At 31.4% G+C, this 13,407-nt stretch overlaps 1 protein-coding gene across 1 annotated transcript; it reads left to right on the forward strand.

The window, feature by feature from the left end:
- Window positions 1–11,098: 11,098 nt before the first annotated feature.
- On the forward strand, window positions 11,099–12,758 carry LOC149529588 (putative 12-oxophytodienoate reductase 11). Its single transcript, XM_089810959.1, has 3 exons — window positions 11,099–11,604; window positions 11,788–11,967; window positions 12,050–12,758. Exons 1-3 carry the CDS (start codon window positions 11,508–11,510, stop codon window positions 12,562–12,564), a joined length of 792 nt encoding a protein of 263 aa, XP_089667085.1. The 5' UTR covers window positions 11,099–11,507; the 3' UTR covers window positions 12,565–12,758.
- The last annotated feature ends 649 nt before the right edge of the window (window positions 12,759–13,407 follow it).

Raw genomic sequence — 13,407 nt, forward strand, 5'->3', positions numbered from 1 at the left:
TTTTCTTTCCCATTTCCCTCTAGGGTGAAATTTTCCTATTCCACCTCACTTTTATCACTCTTGTTGGCCCCATTAAAAACACTTAGTCTAAACTCCTCCTACGTGAAATCACTTCATAATTGATCCCAACTTGGTAAGTTGTCTTATCTACTAACAACTTGAACAAAGGCATCCCACTTCATAGTAAACCCATTTAGGGCTATTTATGCTAGCTCATCATCATTGGGGCTATCTCTATTAGTTGCTAACTCGCCCTTGACAAGTCCAAGCCTTGTGAGGTAACTTGTGATGACTTCTCCCTTGTTCATCTGGGCATTCCTTGACTTTTCTCTAAGAATTAACTTTCAGTTGGTGGTAGTATTATGGTACAAATTTAGAATGGTATCCTACATCTTATTCATTGTATCTAAATCTATGATATGTGGAACAATATGGTACTTAACACCATAAAGGATTATCATCCTTGCATTGGCATTGACCTTCTTGTATATTGCAAGTTGTGTTGGATTTGTAGGTATAGCTATAGTATTGGTAACATAATCCTTGGTATCATTCTCTTCCACCAATAAAGAAATTTTGGTCATTTAGACACCAAAAATTGAGGCACCATGCAATATTTTTTAATCTCTCAAACCAGCTAAGGTCATCTAAAGGGATAAAATTAATAATAATTCTAAAGAGGTCAAACTAGGTTTTATAAACCCTTAATTTTCTTTCCTAGGGAAAATCTTTTCTACCCTCAATGTCACTCTAATACTGGATGTGAAAATTCTATTGCAAACATTGATTATTAATCTCCTATATTAGAATGATTATATAACTACCAAAAATTAATTCAAAGCTAATATTGAAAATTGATATAGCTACAACTTTACCAATAAAAATACAAAATGAAATAGGCAAGAGCCTATAACACAATGGTAAATTGTGAGCCTCTTATGTGGGAGGTCTTGGGTTTGAGAGTCTACTCAAACTTAACATATTATAATAATTAATTTCAATAAATAATAATTAATCTAGGCTTTGACCCATTACCTATCAAAGAAAATATGGAAAGAAATATGTAGTAACATAATGACATAATGTTTGTGGACAAATGATGTAGTGTAAGGTAGGAGAATCCCCAAAGGAGATGTCATATATCCCAGTAATTAACCACACAACGAAATACAAACAATAACATAGGTTTTTAGATCCAAAATAATTCCAACTCTCATAATAGAATCACAAGATTTACATCCAACATTCCTAGTTGTAAGGCCTTGCAGGTTATAGCCAAATACAAAATAAATTACAATAATAGTTCACAAGATCTTGCAAGATCCAAACCCTAGCTAGCCTAGATCGACAATCTGGTAGAAAACTCCAAGAAGAATCTTAACTTGTGCTCGCAAACCACCATGCAATCTTCTTCTTTTTCCAAGCCCACGCTTAGCTACTAGCTTTGCTCAACTTCGCTCTTCTTTACTACTTCATCTTCTCCATGTTGAATAATGATCACTCTAGACTCCACAAGACCATCTACTTATACTAAACCAAGCCACAAGTCAACCTAGCATAACAAACGATAAATAAAAACTCATATTAAATACACCCTCAAGCCACAAGTCAACTTGGCAACAAATGTTAAATACATTAAATAATTAAATACTTAGGACATCCCCCAAGTCTACAATCCATAACTAACTCAAAAAACCATATAAGAGTAAGCACACTTAGACATAGGTCATTGTGCCATCCAACGATCCACACAATATTTGTGAACAAATTAGCCCTTTAAAAACCTCAAAGTGAAGATTCGTACCATAGATAAGAAATATACTAAACTTTAACAAATTAAGAGAGACAAAAATCCTTGCCTCTTACTGGTAGAACTTCTAAAATATCCCAATTCCTCCTATTGGTATTTCCCTACTACTACTATCTCCCAAAAAAATCACTACACCCTTGCTAACATTCTTATTGGCATAACTTTGACAATCTCCCAATTTCTCCTATTGGTATTCCCCTACTGTTACCTCCCAATGAAATCAATGGCATTGTTGCTAACATTGCAAGACTATTTTCTATCACTGCAAATGCTTCTAGAAGTTGTGTTTTCCAAATTGATTCACAATCAATAGTTGAGATTAAAAAGACTATTGAATAACCAATAACAAAATTTGTTGCAAGGTGTCACTAAGGAAATCAATTGATTAAACAATAATTGTTTCCATTCCCAACAATAAAAGAATTACTATCTTACAAACAACTTTTTCAAGCTACCCAAAACTAACAACCTTCCTTTGAATACACCCAACCATCACCATAAGCTCATGTGAATTCTCATATGACTACCAAAAACCAATTCAAAAATTAAATGTTTCTTAAATATATGCATATAATTCTTCTCCAATGATTTGAGGTACTCTTGGTTTACCACAAAGTCTTCTATCATCAATCAATAATCTTTTATGCTCTCGAGATTTCAAAAAAAATTAGTTTCCATTTTAGTGGTAAAATCTAAATAGAAAACTAAAATGCATATCTTACCAAGATGGACACTCTTTTTTTCAAATTCTTTTATATATTTTATGTTTTATTTTTTTGGATAGCCACTTTGCATTTTGTGATAGTTTTGTCATGGACACATGTCCCACTACCTCAAGTCCTTTTACTTGCACCACTTTCTATCCACGTCACAAGTTTTTGTTGTCAGCACTTGCTTCTTTTGTTTCGTGTCATTCTATTTGGGCATGATTACCTCATTAGAGTTTATTTCAGACATAACTTATTTAAAAACTTGGGTTGTAAACATCAAACACTAACAACTAAATTTTAGACAAAATTTGTTAAATAGTCAAAGTTGGTTTACCTTTTTTTTCTTTACTCTATGATGTTTAAGAATGACCCTTTCTAACCACTATTTCTCCCATCATTTTTGAGAAGTGTAATGCACAATGTGGCTTACATCCAAGAATCTATAAATTAATAGTCAAATTGGAAGTATTCAAATCCTTTTTATTACAATTGGATCTCTTCAATGTAGACTTCACTTTGTTATTAGGCATTTCCAAAATTTGATTAACCTTTAGGCATGAACGACTTTACAAGATCAACCTGCACATCATTATTAATAGTAGAGACCTCATGAATGATGTCATCTACATGCTTTACTACATTCTTCTATTGAGAAACTCCTATCAAGTAAGATATTTCTCATATTATATAACTCAAATCCTAAAGTATAGTCTCTCAATCATGAATATTCACTTTGCTTGAAGTTCTCTTTCATTGCACAGTTTTAAATTTTCTAAAGGTTTCTATACTTTGGGTATATCACGCTTACGTGTCATGTTTCTGATGTGGAAAGATATTTACAAGAGTGGCTAGATATTATGTACCTCAAATCTTAATGCATAATCATTCAATAATCAATCTTCATTTTTCTTTCAATTTTTTTTTAGTGTTGATTTTTTCCCTCATTTCCTTGGAAAATTTTACATGGTATTAATACTCTACTTGTGCAAATGGAATTACAAATAATTTACAAGCATGAGGAATTAAGATAAGAATTGCAAACTGGATAAACATTCTTGTTTGAGTTTTGTAAGTTTGATTTGTTCAAATTAATAAAATCATTTAATATATGTATTCAAATAGAAATAATTTCTCAAAATTGTATTGAATCTTTCTAATATTTTAGATAACTCTACTAAATATTGATTGACTTATTTTAAATTCCCCTTAGATTTGTGTATAAATGAAATCAACCGCTAAAACTTTGGAAATTGTAAATTGTTTTACATTCGACCTAACTTTCATTTTGTACAAATGAAAGTGAAATCGGCATAAATTGTTCAACAGCCATTTTCTATTGTAAATATTTTTATAATGATTTTATTTTAGAATTGACTAATTGTAATGAAAACCCCATATTATACGTAGAAATCTTGTTATGCACCTCTAAAGTTTTCTAAGGTGGCATCCATTTAATTGGCCACTTGTGAGCTGTTCAATTGGTGTTTGTTCTATGTTCAGCTCGAAATCAACGTGTATTTAGTTGTTACAATTGTTGTGTTGTTGACCTAAATACACTTTACAGCCCCAAGTAGAGTTTGTCACATTTGAAAATCGTTTTAATGATTTGGGCAAATATTGTAAAACTTGACATTGGAAAATAATTTCACCTGTGAGAGTAGTAATTTGAAATCAAATCATTATTGTTGAAAATTGGCGACTATTTTTGTGTGAACCTATTTTTTCTCGTCAAGATCGGCATTTAAACTAGCGATTGAAGGGACCAGTGAGTCTTGTGGGAATTTGCATTGTGCGTCTCGTCTGAAAATTATATTGACTACTTCCCTAAAATGTCTTTAGCCCTTATTCATATAGATCCAAGTGGGCTTAAAGTCCACCTTTTTCCCCCTCCACTTTCCCTTCAAAAGATTCTTTTTTTCGCAAAGCTTTAGATAGGCAAAAATATCTTGCAATATCATTATGAAAGTGACTTTTTTTGTCTTGAGATTGAACTTCTCCACTCACCATAGTGTTAAAGAGGCAATTGCGTGCATTGATTTGTACTAGTAAATTGAGGTAGTGGCTACGGTGTAACTTATATGCACCCACACTAGTGTCAAATAGTCTAAAGTTTTTAATAGACAAATGAAATACACTCAAAAGAGGTGCATATAAGTTGCACCGTAATGGAGGAGTGTTGTTTGAGTTGTTTACATTTAGTTATGCATGTAATCATGAACCAAAGTAAATGCCACTTGTTTACTATGGATGCGGCTATCCTCCCTACAAATTGTACTATTGACTAAATTTCAAAAAAAACAAAAACACAATGAAATTTTTTGAAATTTTTAGTATTTGATCTTCATGATTTGTATATTTTGTGATTGAAAACAACAATTTAGTCTCTGCAAAGAGACATAAACTCTTGGAAGTGACTGAGAACCTCATCCTTGGTCTTCAAGAAGTACATCTAAGTCTTTCTAGAGAAATTATCAATAAAAGTAACATAGTACACATATCCTCTGAGAGACTTTATCGCTACTAGTCTACATACATATAAATATTCTACATCAAGAAAATCGTCAAATCTATTGTGGGTCCTTAAAAAAGATGCTTTTGTAAACTTATATCATGGTATGTGCTCAGTTTTAGAACACATGTCACTATCTCACAATTAAATTTAAGTTCTCCATGATGAATATGGTCCATCCTCCTATGACATATCTCTCCAAGATCTCTAGAATTATTGTTGCTCATGAGTGCCTTAAGAGTATCAAATTAAAACCTATATATAAAGGTGACCACTCCTAAATATAATAGTTATGGACGATTTCTAGTCCTTACACTTGTTCAACACATTTTACCCTCTAAAGAGTACATTATAGCCTTTATCCTAAACAACATATATAGAAATGAGATTCATACCTGAGCTTGGTACATACAACACATCATGAAGTGGAATTATCTTCCCATTCTCACTCAAAACCAAATAGTCCCTTTCCTAACTGGGTTGAGTTTGGACAAGTTCCCCACAGAAATCTAGATATTGGTGTCCTCCTCCTTATAACTAGAGAAGTACTGTCTAACTCCTATCATATAAAATGGCACATCATTATCTATATACCAAACACTTTGTGAGGTTGATCCAACCATACAAGTGATGAATGAAAACTCATCTTCCATTCTAATAGAGAGGTCGTATGCATTTGTTGAAGCTTCCACCTACTTCTTTCTCTTCTTTTCATTCTTCTTGCTTTATAGGAAATCACTAACATAATGGCCAACTCTTAACAACCAAAGCACTTGATCTTAGACAAGTCCTTCTCACTTCGTGAATTTGATCCTTCCCTAGACCCATTCTTTTCTTTCGTGTTTCCCTCTAGGGTGACATTTTCCTATTCCATCTTAGTTTTCTCACTCTTGTTGGCCCCATTAAAAACACTTAGTCTAAACACCTCCTACTTGAAATCACTCCATAATCAATCCCAACTTGGTAAGGTGTCTTATCCACTAAGAACTTGAACAAAGGAATCACACTTCTTAGTAAACCCATTTATGGCTATTTATGCTAGCTCATCATCGTTGGGGCTATCTCTAATAGTTGCTAACTCATCCTTGACAAGTCCAAGCCTAGTGAGGTAATTTGTGATGACTTCTCTCTTGTTCATCTGGGCATTCCTCGACTTTTCAGTAAGAATCAACTTCCAGTTGGTGGTAGTATTATGGTACAAATTCAAAATGGTATCCTACAACTTCTTCATTGTATCTAAATGTATGATATGTGAAACAATATGGTCCTTGACACCATCAAGGATTATCATCCTCACCTTGGCATTGTCCTTCTTGCATGTTGCAAGTTGTATTGGATTTGTAGGTACGGCTATAGTATTGGTAACATAATCCTTGATACCATTCTCTTCCACCAATAAAGATATTTTGACCTTTCGGACACCAAAATTTGAGGCACCATGCAATCTATTTTGATCTCTCCATGCAATCTTTTTTTATCTCTAAAACCAACTAAGGCCATCTCAAGGGATAAAATTAATAATAATTCTAAAGAGGTCAAACTATGTTTTATAAACCCTCAATTTTCTTTCCTAGGGAAAATATTTTCTACCCTCAATGTCACTCTAATACTGGATGTGAAAATTCTATTACAGACATTGATTATTAATCTCCTATATTATAATAATTATTAAACTACCAAAAATTAATTTAAAGCTAATATTTAAAAATAATAGAGCTACAACTTTACCAATAAAAATACAAAAAGAAATGGGCAAGAGCCTATAGCACAATGGTAAATTGTGAGCCTCTTATGTGGCAAGTCTTGGGTTTGAGAGTATACTCAAACTTAACACATAATAATAATTAATTTCAATAAATAATAATTAATCTAGGCTTTGACCCATTACCTATCAAAGAAAATATGGAAAGAAATATGCAGTAACATAATGACTCAATGTTTGTGGACAAATGATGTAGTGTAAGGCAAGAGAATCCCCAAAGGAGATGTCCTAGCCCCCAATAATTAACCACACAATGAAATACAAACAATAACACAAAGATTTAGATCCAAAATAATTCCAACTCTCATAATAGAATCACAAGATTTACATCCAACATTCTCAATTGTAAGGCCTTTCAAGTTACAGCCAAATACAAAAGAAATTACAATAACATTCTGCAAGATCTTGCAAGATCCAAATCCTAGCTAGCCCAGATCCACAATCTGGTAGAAAACTCCAAGAAGAATCTTAACTTGTACTCGCAAGCCACCAAGCAATCTTCTTTTTCCCAAGCCCATGCTTAGCTACTAGCTTTGCTCAACTTCGCTCCTCTTTGCTACTCCATCTTCTCCATGTTGAATAATGATCACTCTAGACTCCACAAGACCATCTACTTATACTAAACCAAGCCACAAGTTGGCCTAGCATAATAGACATTAAATAAAAACTCATATTAAATACACCCTCAAGCCACAAGTCGACTTGACAAAAAATGTTAAATACATGAAATAATTAAAAACTTAGGACATGCCCCAAATCTACAATCCACAACTAACTCAAAAGACCACATAAGAGTGTGTGCACTTAGACATAGGTCATCGTGCCATCCAATGATCCACAAAATATTTGTGGACGAATTTTCCCTAAAATAACCTCAAAGGAAAATTTAGTACTATAGATGAGAAATATACTAAACTTCAACAAAATAAGAGAGACAAAAATTCTTGCCTCTCACTAGCAGAATTTCAAAAATCTCCCAATTCCTCCTGTTGATATTCCCCTACTACTATCTCCCAAAAGAATCACTACACCCTTGCTAACACTCTTATTGGCATAACCTTGACAATCTCCCAATTTCTCCTATTGATATTCCCCTACTGCTATCTCCCAACGAAATCAATGGCATCATTGCTAACATTGCAAGACTATTTTCTATAACTGCAAATGCTTCTACAAGTTGTGTTTTCCAAATTCCCCCTAACTCCTTTTATACAACTCTCATTGGAAAGCCAACGATTAAGGTTGATTCACAATCAACAACTAAGATAAAAGAACTACTAAATAACCAATAACAAAATTGGTTGCAAGGTGTCACTAAGGAAATCAATTGATTAAACAATAATTGTTTCCATTCCTAACAATAAAACAATTACTATCTTACAAACATCTTTTTCAAACTACCCAAAACTAACAACCTTCCTCTAAAAACACCCAACCATCACCATAGGCCCATGAATTCTCATATGACTGCCAAAAACCAATTCAGAAATTAAATGTTTCTCAAATATATGAATATAATTCACCTTCAATGATTTGAGAACTCTTGGTTTACCACAAACTCTTATGTCATCAACTAATAATCTTTTATACTCTCGAGATTTCCAAAAAAAAAATTCAATTAAGTGGTAAAATATAAATAGAAAACTAAAATGCATATCTTACCAAGGTGGACACACTCTTTTTTTCAAATTCTTTTATATATTTTATGTTTTATTTTTTTGGATAGCCACTTTGCATTTTGTGACAATTTTACCATGGACACATGTCCCATTGCCTCAAGTTCTTTTGCTTGCACCACTTTCTATCCATGTCACAAGGTTTTGTTGTCAACGCTTGCTTCTTTTCCTTCATGTCATTCTATTTGAGTGTGATTACTTCATTAGAATTTATTTTAGACATAACTTGTTTCAAAACTTGGGTTGTAAACATCAAACATTAACAACTGAATTTTAGACAAAATTTGTTAAATAGTCAAAGTTGGCTCACCTTTTTTTTTTCTTTACTCTATGATTTTTAAGAATGACCTTTTCTAACCACTATTTCTCCGATCATTTCTGAGAAGTGTAATGCACAATGTGGCTTACATCCAAGAATCTATAAGTTAATAGTCAAATTGGAAGTATTCAAATCATTTTTATTACAATTGGGTCTCTTCAATGTAGGTTTCACTTTGTTATTAGGCATTTCCAAAATTTGATTAACCTTTAGGCATGGCTAACTTTACCAAATCAACCTACACATCATTATTAATAGTAGAGACCTCATGAATGATGTCCTCTACATGCTTTACTGCATTCTTCATTTGAGAAACTCCTATCAAGTAAGATATTTGTCATATTATATAACTCAAATCCTAAAGTATAGTCTCTCAATCATGAATATTCACTTTGCTTGAAGTTCTCTTGCATTGCACAGTTTTAGAGTTTCTAAATGTTTCTATACTTCGGGTATAACCATGCTTGTTTCATATTTCTCATGTGGAAAGATATTTACAAGAGTGGCTAGATATTATGTACCTCAAATCTTAATGCATAATCATTCAAAAATTAATCTTCATTTTTCTTTCAATTTTCTTTTTGTGTTAATTTTTTTCCTCATTTTCTTGGCAAATTTTACATGGTATTAATACTTGTGCAAATGGAATTACAAATAATTTGCAAGCAAGTTCAACATGAAGAATTAAGATAAGAATTGCAAATTGGATAAACATTCTTGTTTGAATTTTGTAAGTTTGATTTGTTCAAATTAATAAAATCATTTAATATATGTATTCAAATAGAAATAATTTCTCAAAATTATATTGAATCTTTCTAATATTTTAGATAACTCTACTAAATATTGATTGACTTATTTTTAATTCCCCTTAGATTTGTGTATAAATAAAATCAACCGCTAAAACTTTGGAAATTGTAAATTGTTTGACATTCGACCTAACAAATGAAAGTGAAATCGGCATAAATTGTTCAATAGCCATTTTCTATTGTAAATATTTTTTAATGATTTTATTTTATAATTGACTAATTGTAATGAAAACCCCATATTATACGTAGAAATTTTGTTATGCACCTCTAAAGTTTTCTAAGGTGGCATCCATTTAATTGGCCACTTGTGAGCTGTTCAATTGGTGTTTGTTCTATGTTCAGCTCGAAATCAACGTTTATGGAAAAGGCATCAATTAATTTAGTTGTTACGCCGAGAGGCGTTCTATACAATGGCAGCACAAATGCCCAGCACGGGAATATGCCAAGATTCCTGTCAATAAAAAAGAATTAGGAGCAGTTACAAACTTCCAAATTAAATATTAAAAAAGAATTCCCCAAATAATAGCTGGCCGAAATAATAGGGAGCCAAATGGAGGCCGAAATAATAGATGGCCAACATAAAAGACAATAAAAAATATTTCCAAAATAATAACTGGCAAAGAAGATGCCAAATGAAACCCGAAATAATAGGGTCCGAAATAATAGGCTCCTATAAATTTTAATAAATTACATATATTCTTTTTTAAAATATGAAATAAAAATACAAAATTAATTTTTTTTAAAGTGAAATTTTTTTTAAAAAAAAATTAAAAATTTTAAAAAAAGTTTTAAAAAAAAGTTTTAAAAAAAATTTTTAAAAAAAATTTTAAAAAATTAAAATTTTTTTTTAAAAACAATTTAAAAAAATTTTAAAAAATTAAAAAATAAAAATTAAAATTAAAATTAAAAAAGAAATTTTAAAAAACGAAAAAACAAAAAAAAAAAAACGTTATGTAAACGTGGTCGCAGCGTGCGGCAGTAACAGCCGCTGCTGTCAGCGACAGTTACTGTCGGCACTGACACACATGTCAGTGCCGACAGTAACTGCCGCTGACAGCAGCGGCAGTTACTGTCGCACGCTATGTAAGTATGGGGTGGCGGGGGTGGTGGCCCGTCACCTCATTTAAATTTTTAATTTTTTTTTTTTGAAATGAAATGCATGCGAATCTAATTATTAAAACATTTTTTAATTTAAAAAATTATTATCAACGACGATGTGTAGTGACGTGTACACATTTCATATGTGTATTTTTAAAAAAATTAATTTTTTAATGTTAATTTGAATTTCGAATTTGAGTGGAGTAGTGGAAATTGAAAGGTTTTTTTAGTGGAAATTGAAGAGTTTCTTAATGGGAGATGAAGAGTTTTTTCCGTGGGAGATGAAGAGTTCTTTGTCTCATTATAAAACACTCATCTCCTCTCATTTTTCTCGTCATTTGTAAAAGAATACATTTGCAGAAGACAAGTTTTCAGTAAAGCTTCATTGTTTTTGTTGAGAGAAGAAAAGAGGGAGATAAATCATTTGGAAAAGCATTCTACATTTGAAGATCACCAAGTAGATCAAAAAGCTAAGTAAGTTATTTATTTATTTTTTGTTTATATTAAGTTTTATTTTGCATTTTGATTATTATCCGCATTAAGAATTGTAGTTACACTATTTACATTTAGTTGTAAGTTATTTTTAAAATTAGATTTCTTAGCTTTTACATCGTTGTATTCAAATTTACATTTGCATGTTTCATGCATAATTTATATATAGTTGCATGTTATATATTTAGATATGATTTGTGTAGATTATTGTTTTTTCATATTTTTCAATGTTTTTTATAGATTAATGTGAAGAGACGTCTGTTGGGGGATATGAGGAGCCTCTCAGAAGTTATAAAACCAAGGCTCCTCTTTTCATTTTCATTTTATGTTTTTGCAGGAAGGAAGAGGTGGAGGTTATTGGAGGATTAGATTGGAGTTTTTGAATAGGAGTAAATTGAAGTTTTGGAATAACATTTTTGCAGGTGAGATTTCTATTTTTTATTTACATTTTCATTTAGATTTAGATGTAGATGTAAATTGAAATTCAAAATTAGTTATAATATTCTACTTTGATTTAGATTTCAATTTTAATTAGTTTCAATTTGGTTGGCTCTCCTCCACAACAAATAGTGTATTGTGTATTTAATGGGTGCATTGGAATGCAGATTATCAGCCTAATGGCCAATCTCCAGTTTCCTCCACAAGCAAACCAATCTCTGGAAAGATCCCTCTTCTAAACCAAAAGGATGTGGCAGATTTCTCTCCTCCCCGGCCTCTGAAAACAGAGGAAATTCCCAATATAGTTGTTGATTTTCAAAATGCTGCCAGGAATGCAATAGATGCAGGTATGTTTTTTTATTCTGATCTATCTTGGTTTGAAGAAGACAATGTTCCTTTTGTTGACATAATCAGTCCTTTTACGAATAGGGTTTGATGGTGTTGAGATCCATGGGGCGCATGGGTACCTTGTGGACCAGTTCATGAAGGACAGCGTGAATGATCGAACAGATGGCTATGGTGAAACATTGAAGAATCGTTGCAGATTTGTACTTGAAGTTGTGGAAGCAGTGGTGGAGGAAATCGGAGCAGAGCATGTCAAAATTCGGCTTTCTCCATTTTCGGATCATGCAGAAGCGTATGACTCAAATCCAGAGGCACTGGGACTTCACATGGCAGAGGCTCTGAATAAATATAAGATATTGTACGCTCATTTCTTTGAGCCCAGGATTGATAATTCGCAGATGACAATAGCGAGTGAAAAGAGCCTGATTCCCATAAGAACAACATTCAAGGGAACATTTTTGGCTACAGGGGGTTATGATCGGGATGATGGTAACGAAGCTATTTCCAGTGGCAAGGCAGATTTGATTGCTTATGGCCGACTATTCTTCGTAACTGATATTTCTATTGTATATTCTCGTGCCCAGCACAGGAAGTTTTAATCTATACAGTTTATTTTGTGCATTTAGTGCACAAAATAAAGAATGCATATGCAATCAATTTTTTTATCAATCTTTATGATAGCTTTTTTTTTAAATAGAAAATAAAAAATAGAAAATAGAAATTATTCTTTTATGTATGTAGAAAAAAATTAGAAAGATTTTATGTATGTAAAAAATTAAAAGAATTCTATATACATCTAGATTTTTTGAAAAGAATTCTATTTACATCTAGATATTTTGATTGAAATAACCATAATGTAAAAACAAAATATAAAATAGAAATGTTAATATATGTATGTAGAAAAAATTAAAAAGATTGCATGCATCTAAAAAAATTCTATTTACATCTAGATTTTTTTAGAATGGAAAAAAATGGATAATAGAAATATCAGTTGCATGTTTGTAGAAATAAATTAGAAAAACATTTATCTAGAAATTAAAAAGATTCTATATGTGTCTAATTTTTAGATTTTACTTTATTCTAAACTATTTATTGATGGAAATATATTTTAAAAATATTTATGTAGTTTAAAATTTAGATTTTAATTAATTTGTATGCAAATAGGAAAAAGAATAAATATTTTATATATTTGTAGATTAATTTCTTTTTTTAAAATTTACAAGTAAATGAGTACTTTATTCATTTAAAGTAAACAAGTTTTTAAGTAATATATTTTTATTTTAGAAATATATTAATCATAATGTTCATTTATTATTACTTATTTAATATACTTACTCTCAAATCTAAGACAATAGAAATGATATTTTATTAACTTTGAAATAGGGAAGTGTTAAGCAAGTTCGTTTACAAAAATACCAAAAATATATTTGGTCTTTGATCAA

This window comes from Cupressus sempervirens, chromosome 11 (assembly GCF_028749045.1).
Source record: "Cupressus sempervirens isolate cs-2001-9-10 chromosome 11, ASM2874904v1, whole genome shotgun sequence".
NCBI lineage: Eukaryota > Viridiplantae > Streptophyta > Pinopsida > Cupressales > Cupressaceae > Cupressus > Cupressus sempervirens.

What these genes read in the sequence shown, in the direction of transcription:
- LOC149529588 (XM_089810959.1), top strand. Translation starts at nt 11,508, where the DNA reads ATGTTTTTGCAGGAAGGAAGAGGTGGAGGTTATTGGAGGATTAGATTG. An exon ending in TTGGAATAACATTTTTGCAG is followed by an intron (nt 11,605 to 11,787) that starts GTGAGATTTCTA and finishes ATTGGAATGCAG; the next exon opens with ATTATCAGCCTAATGGCCAA. An exon ending in CAGGAATGCAATAGATGCAG is followed by an intron (nt 11,968 to 12,049) that starts GTATGTTTTTTT and finishes TTTTACGAATAG; the next exon opens with GGTTTGATGGTGTTGAGATC.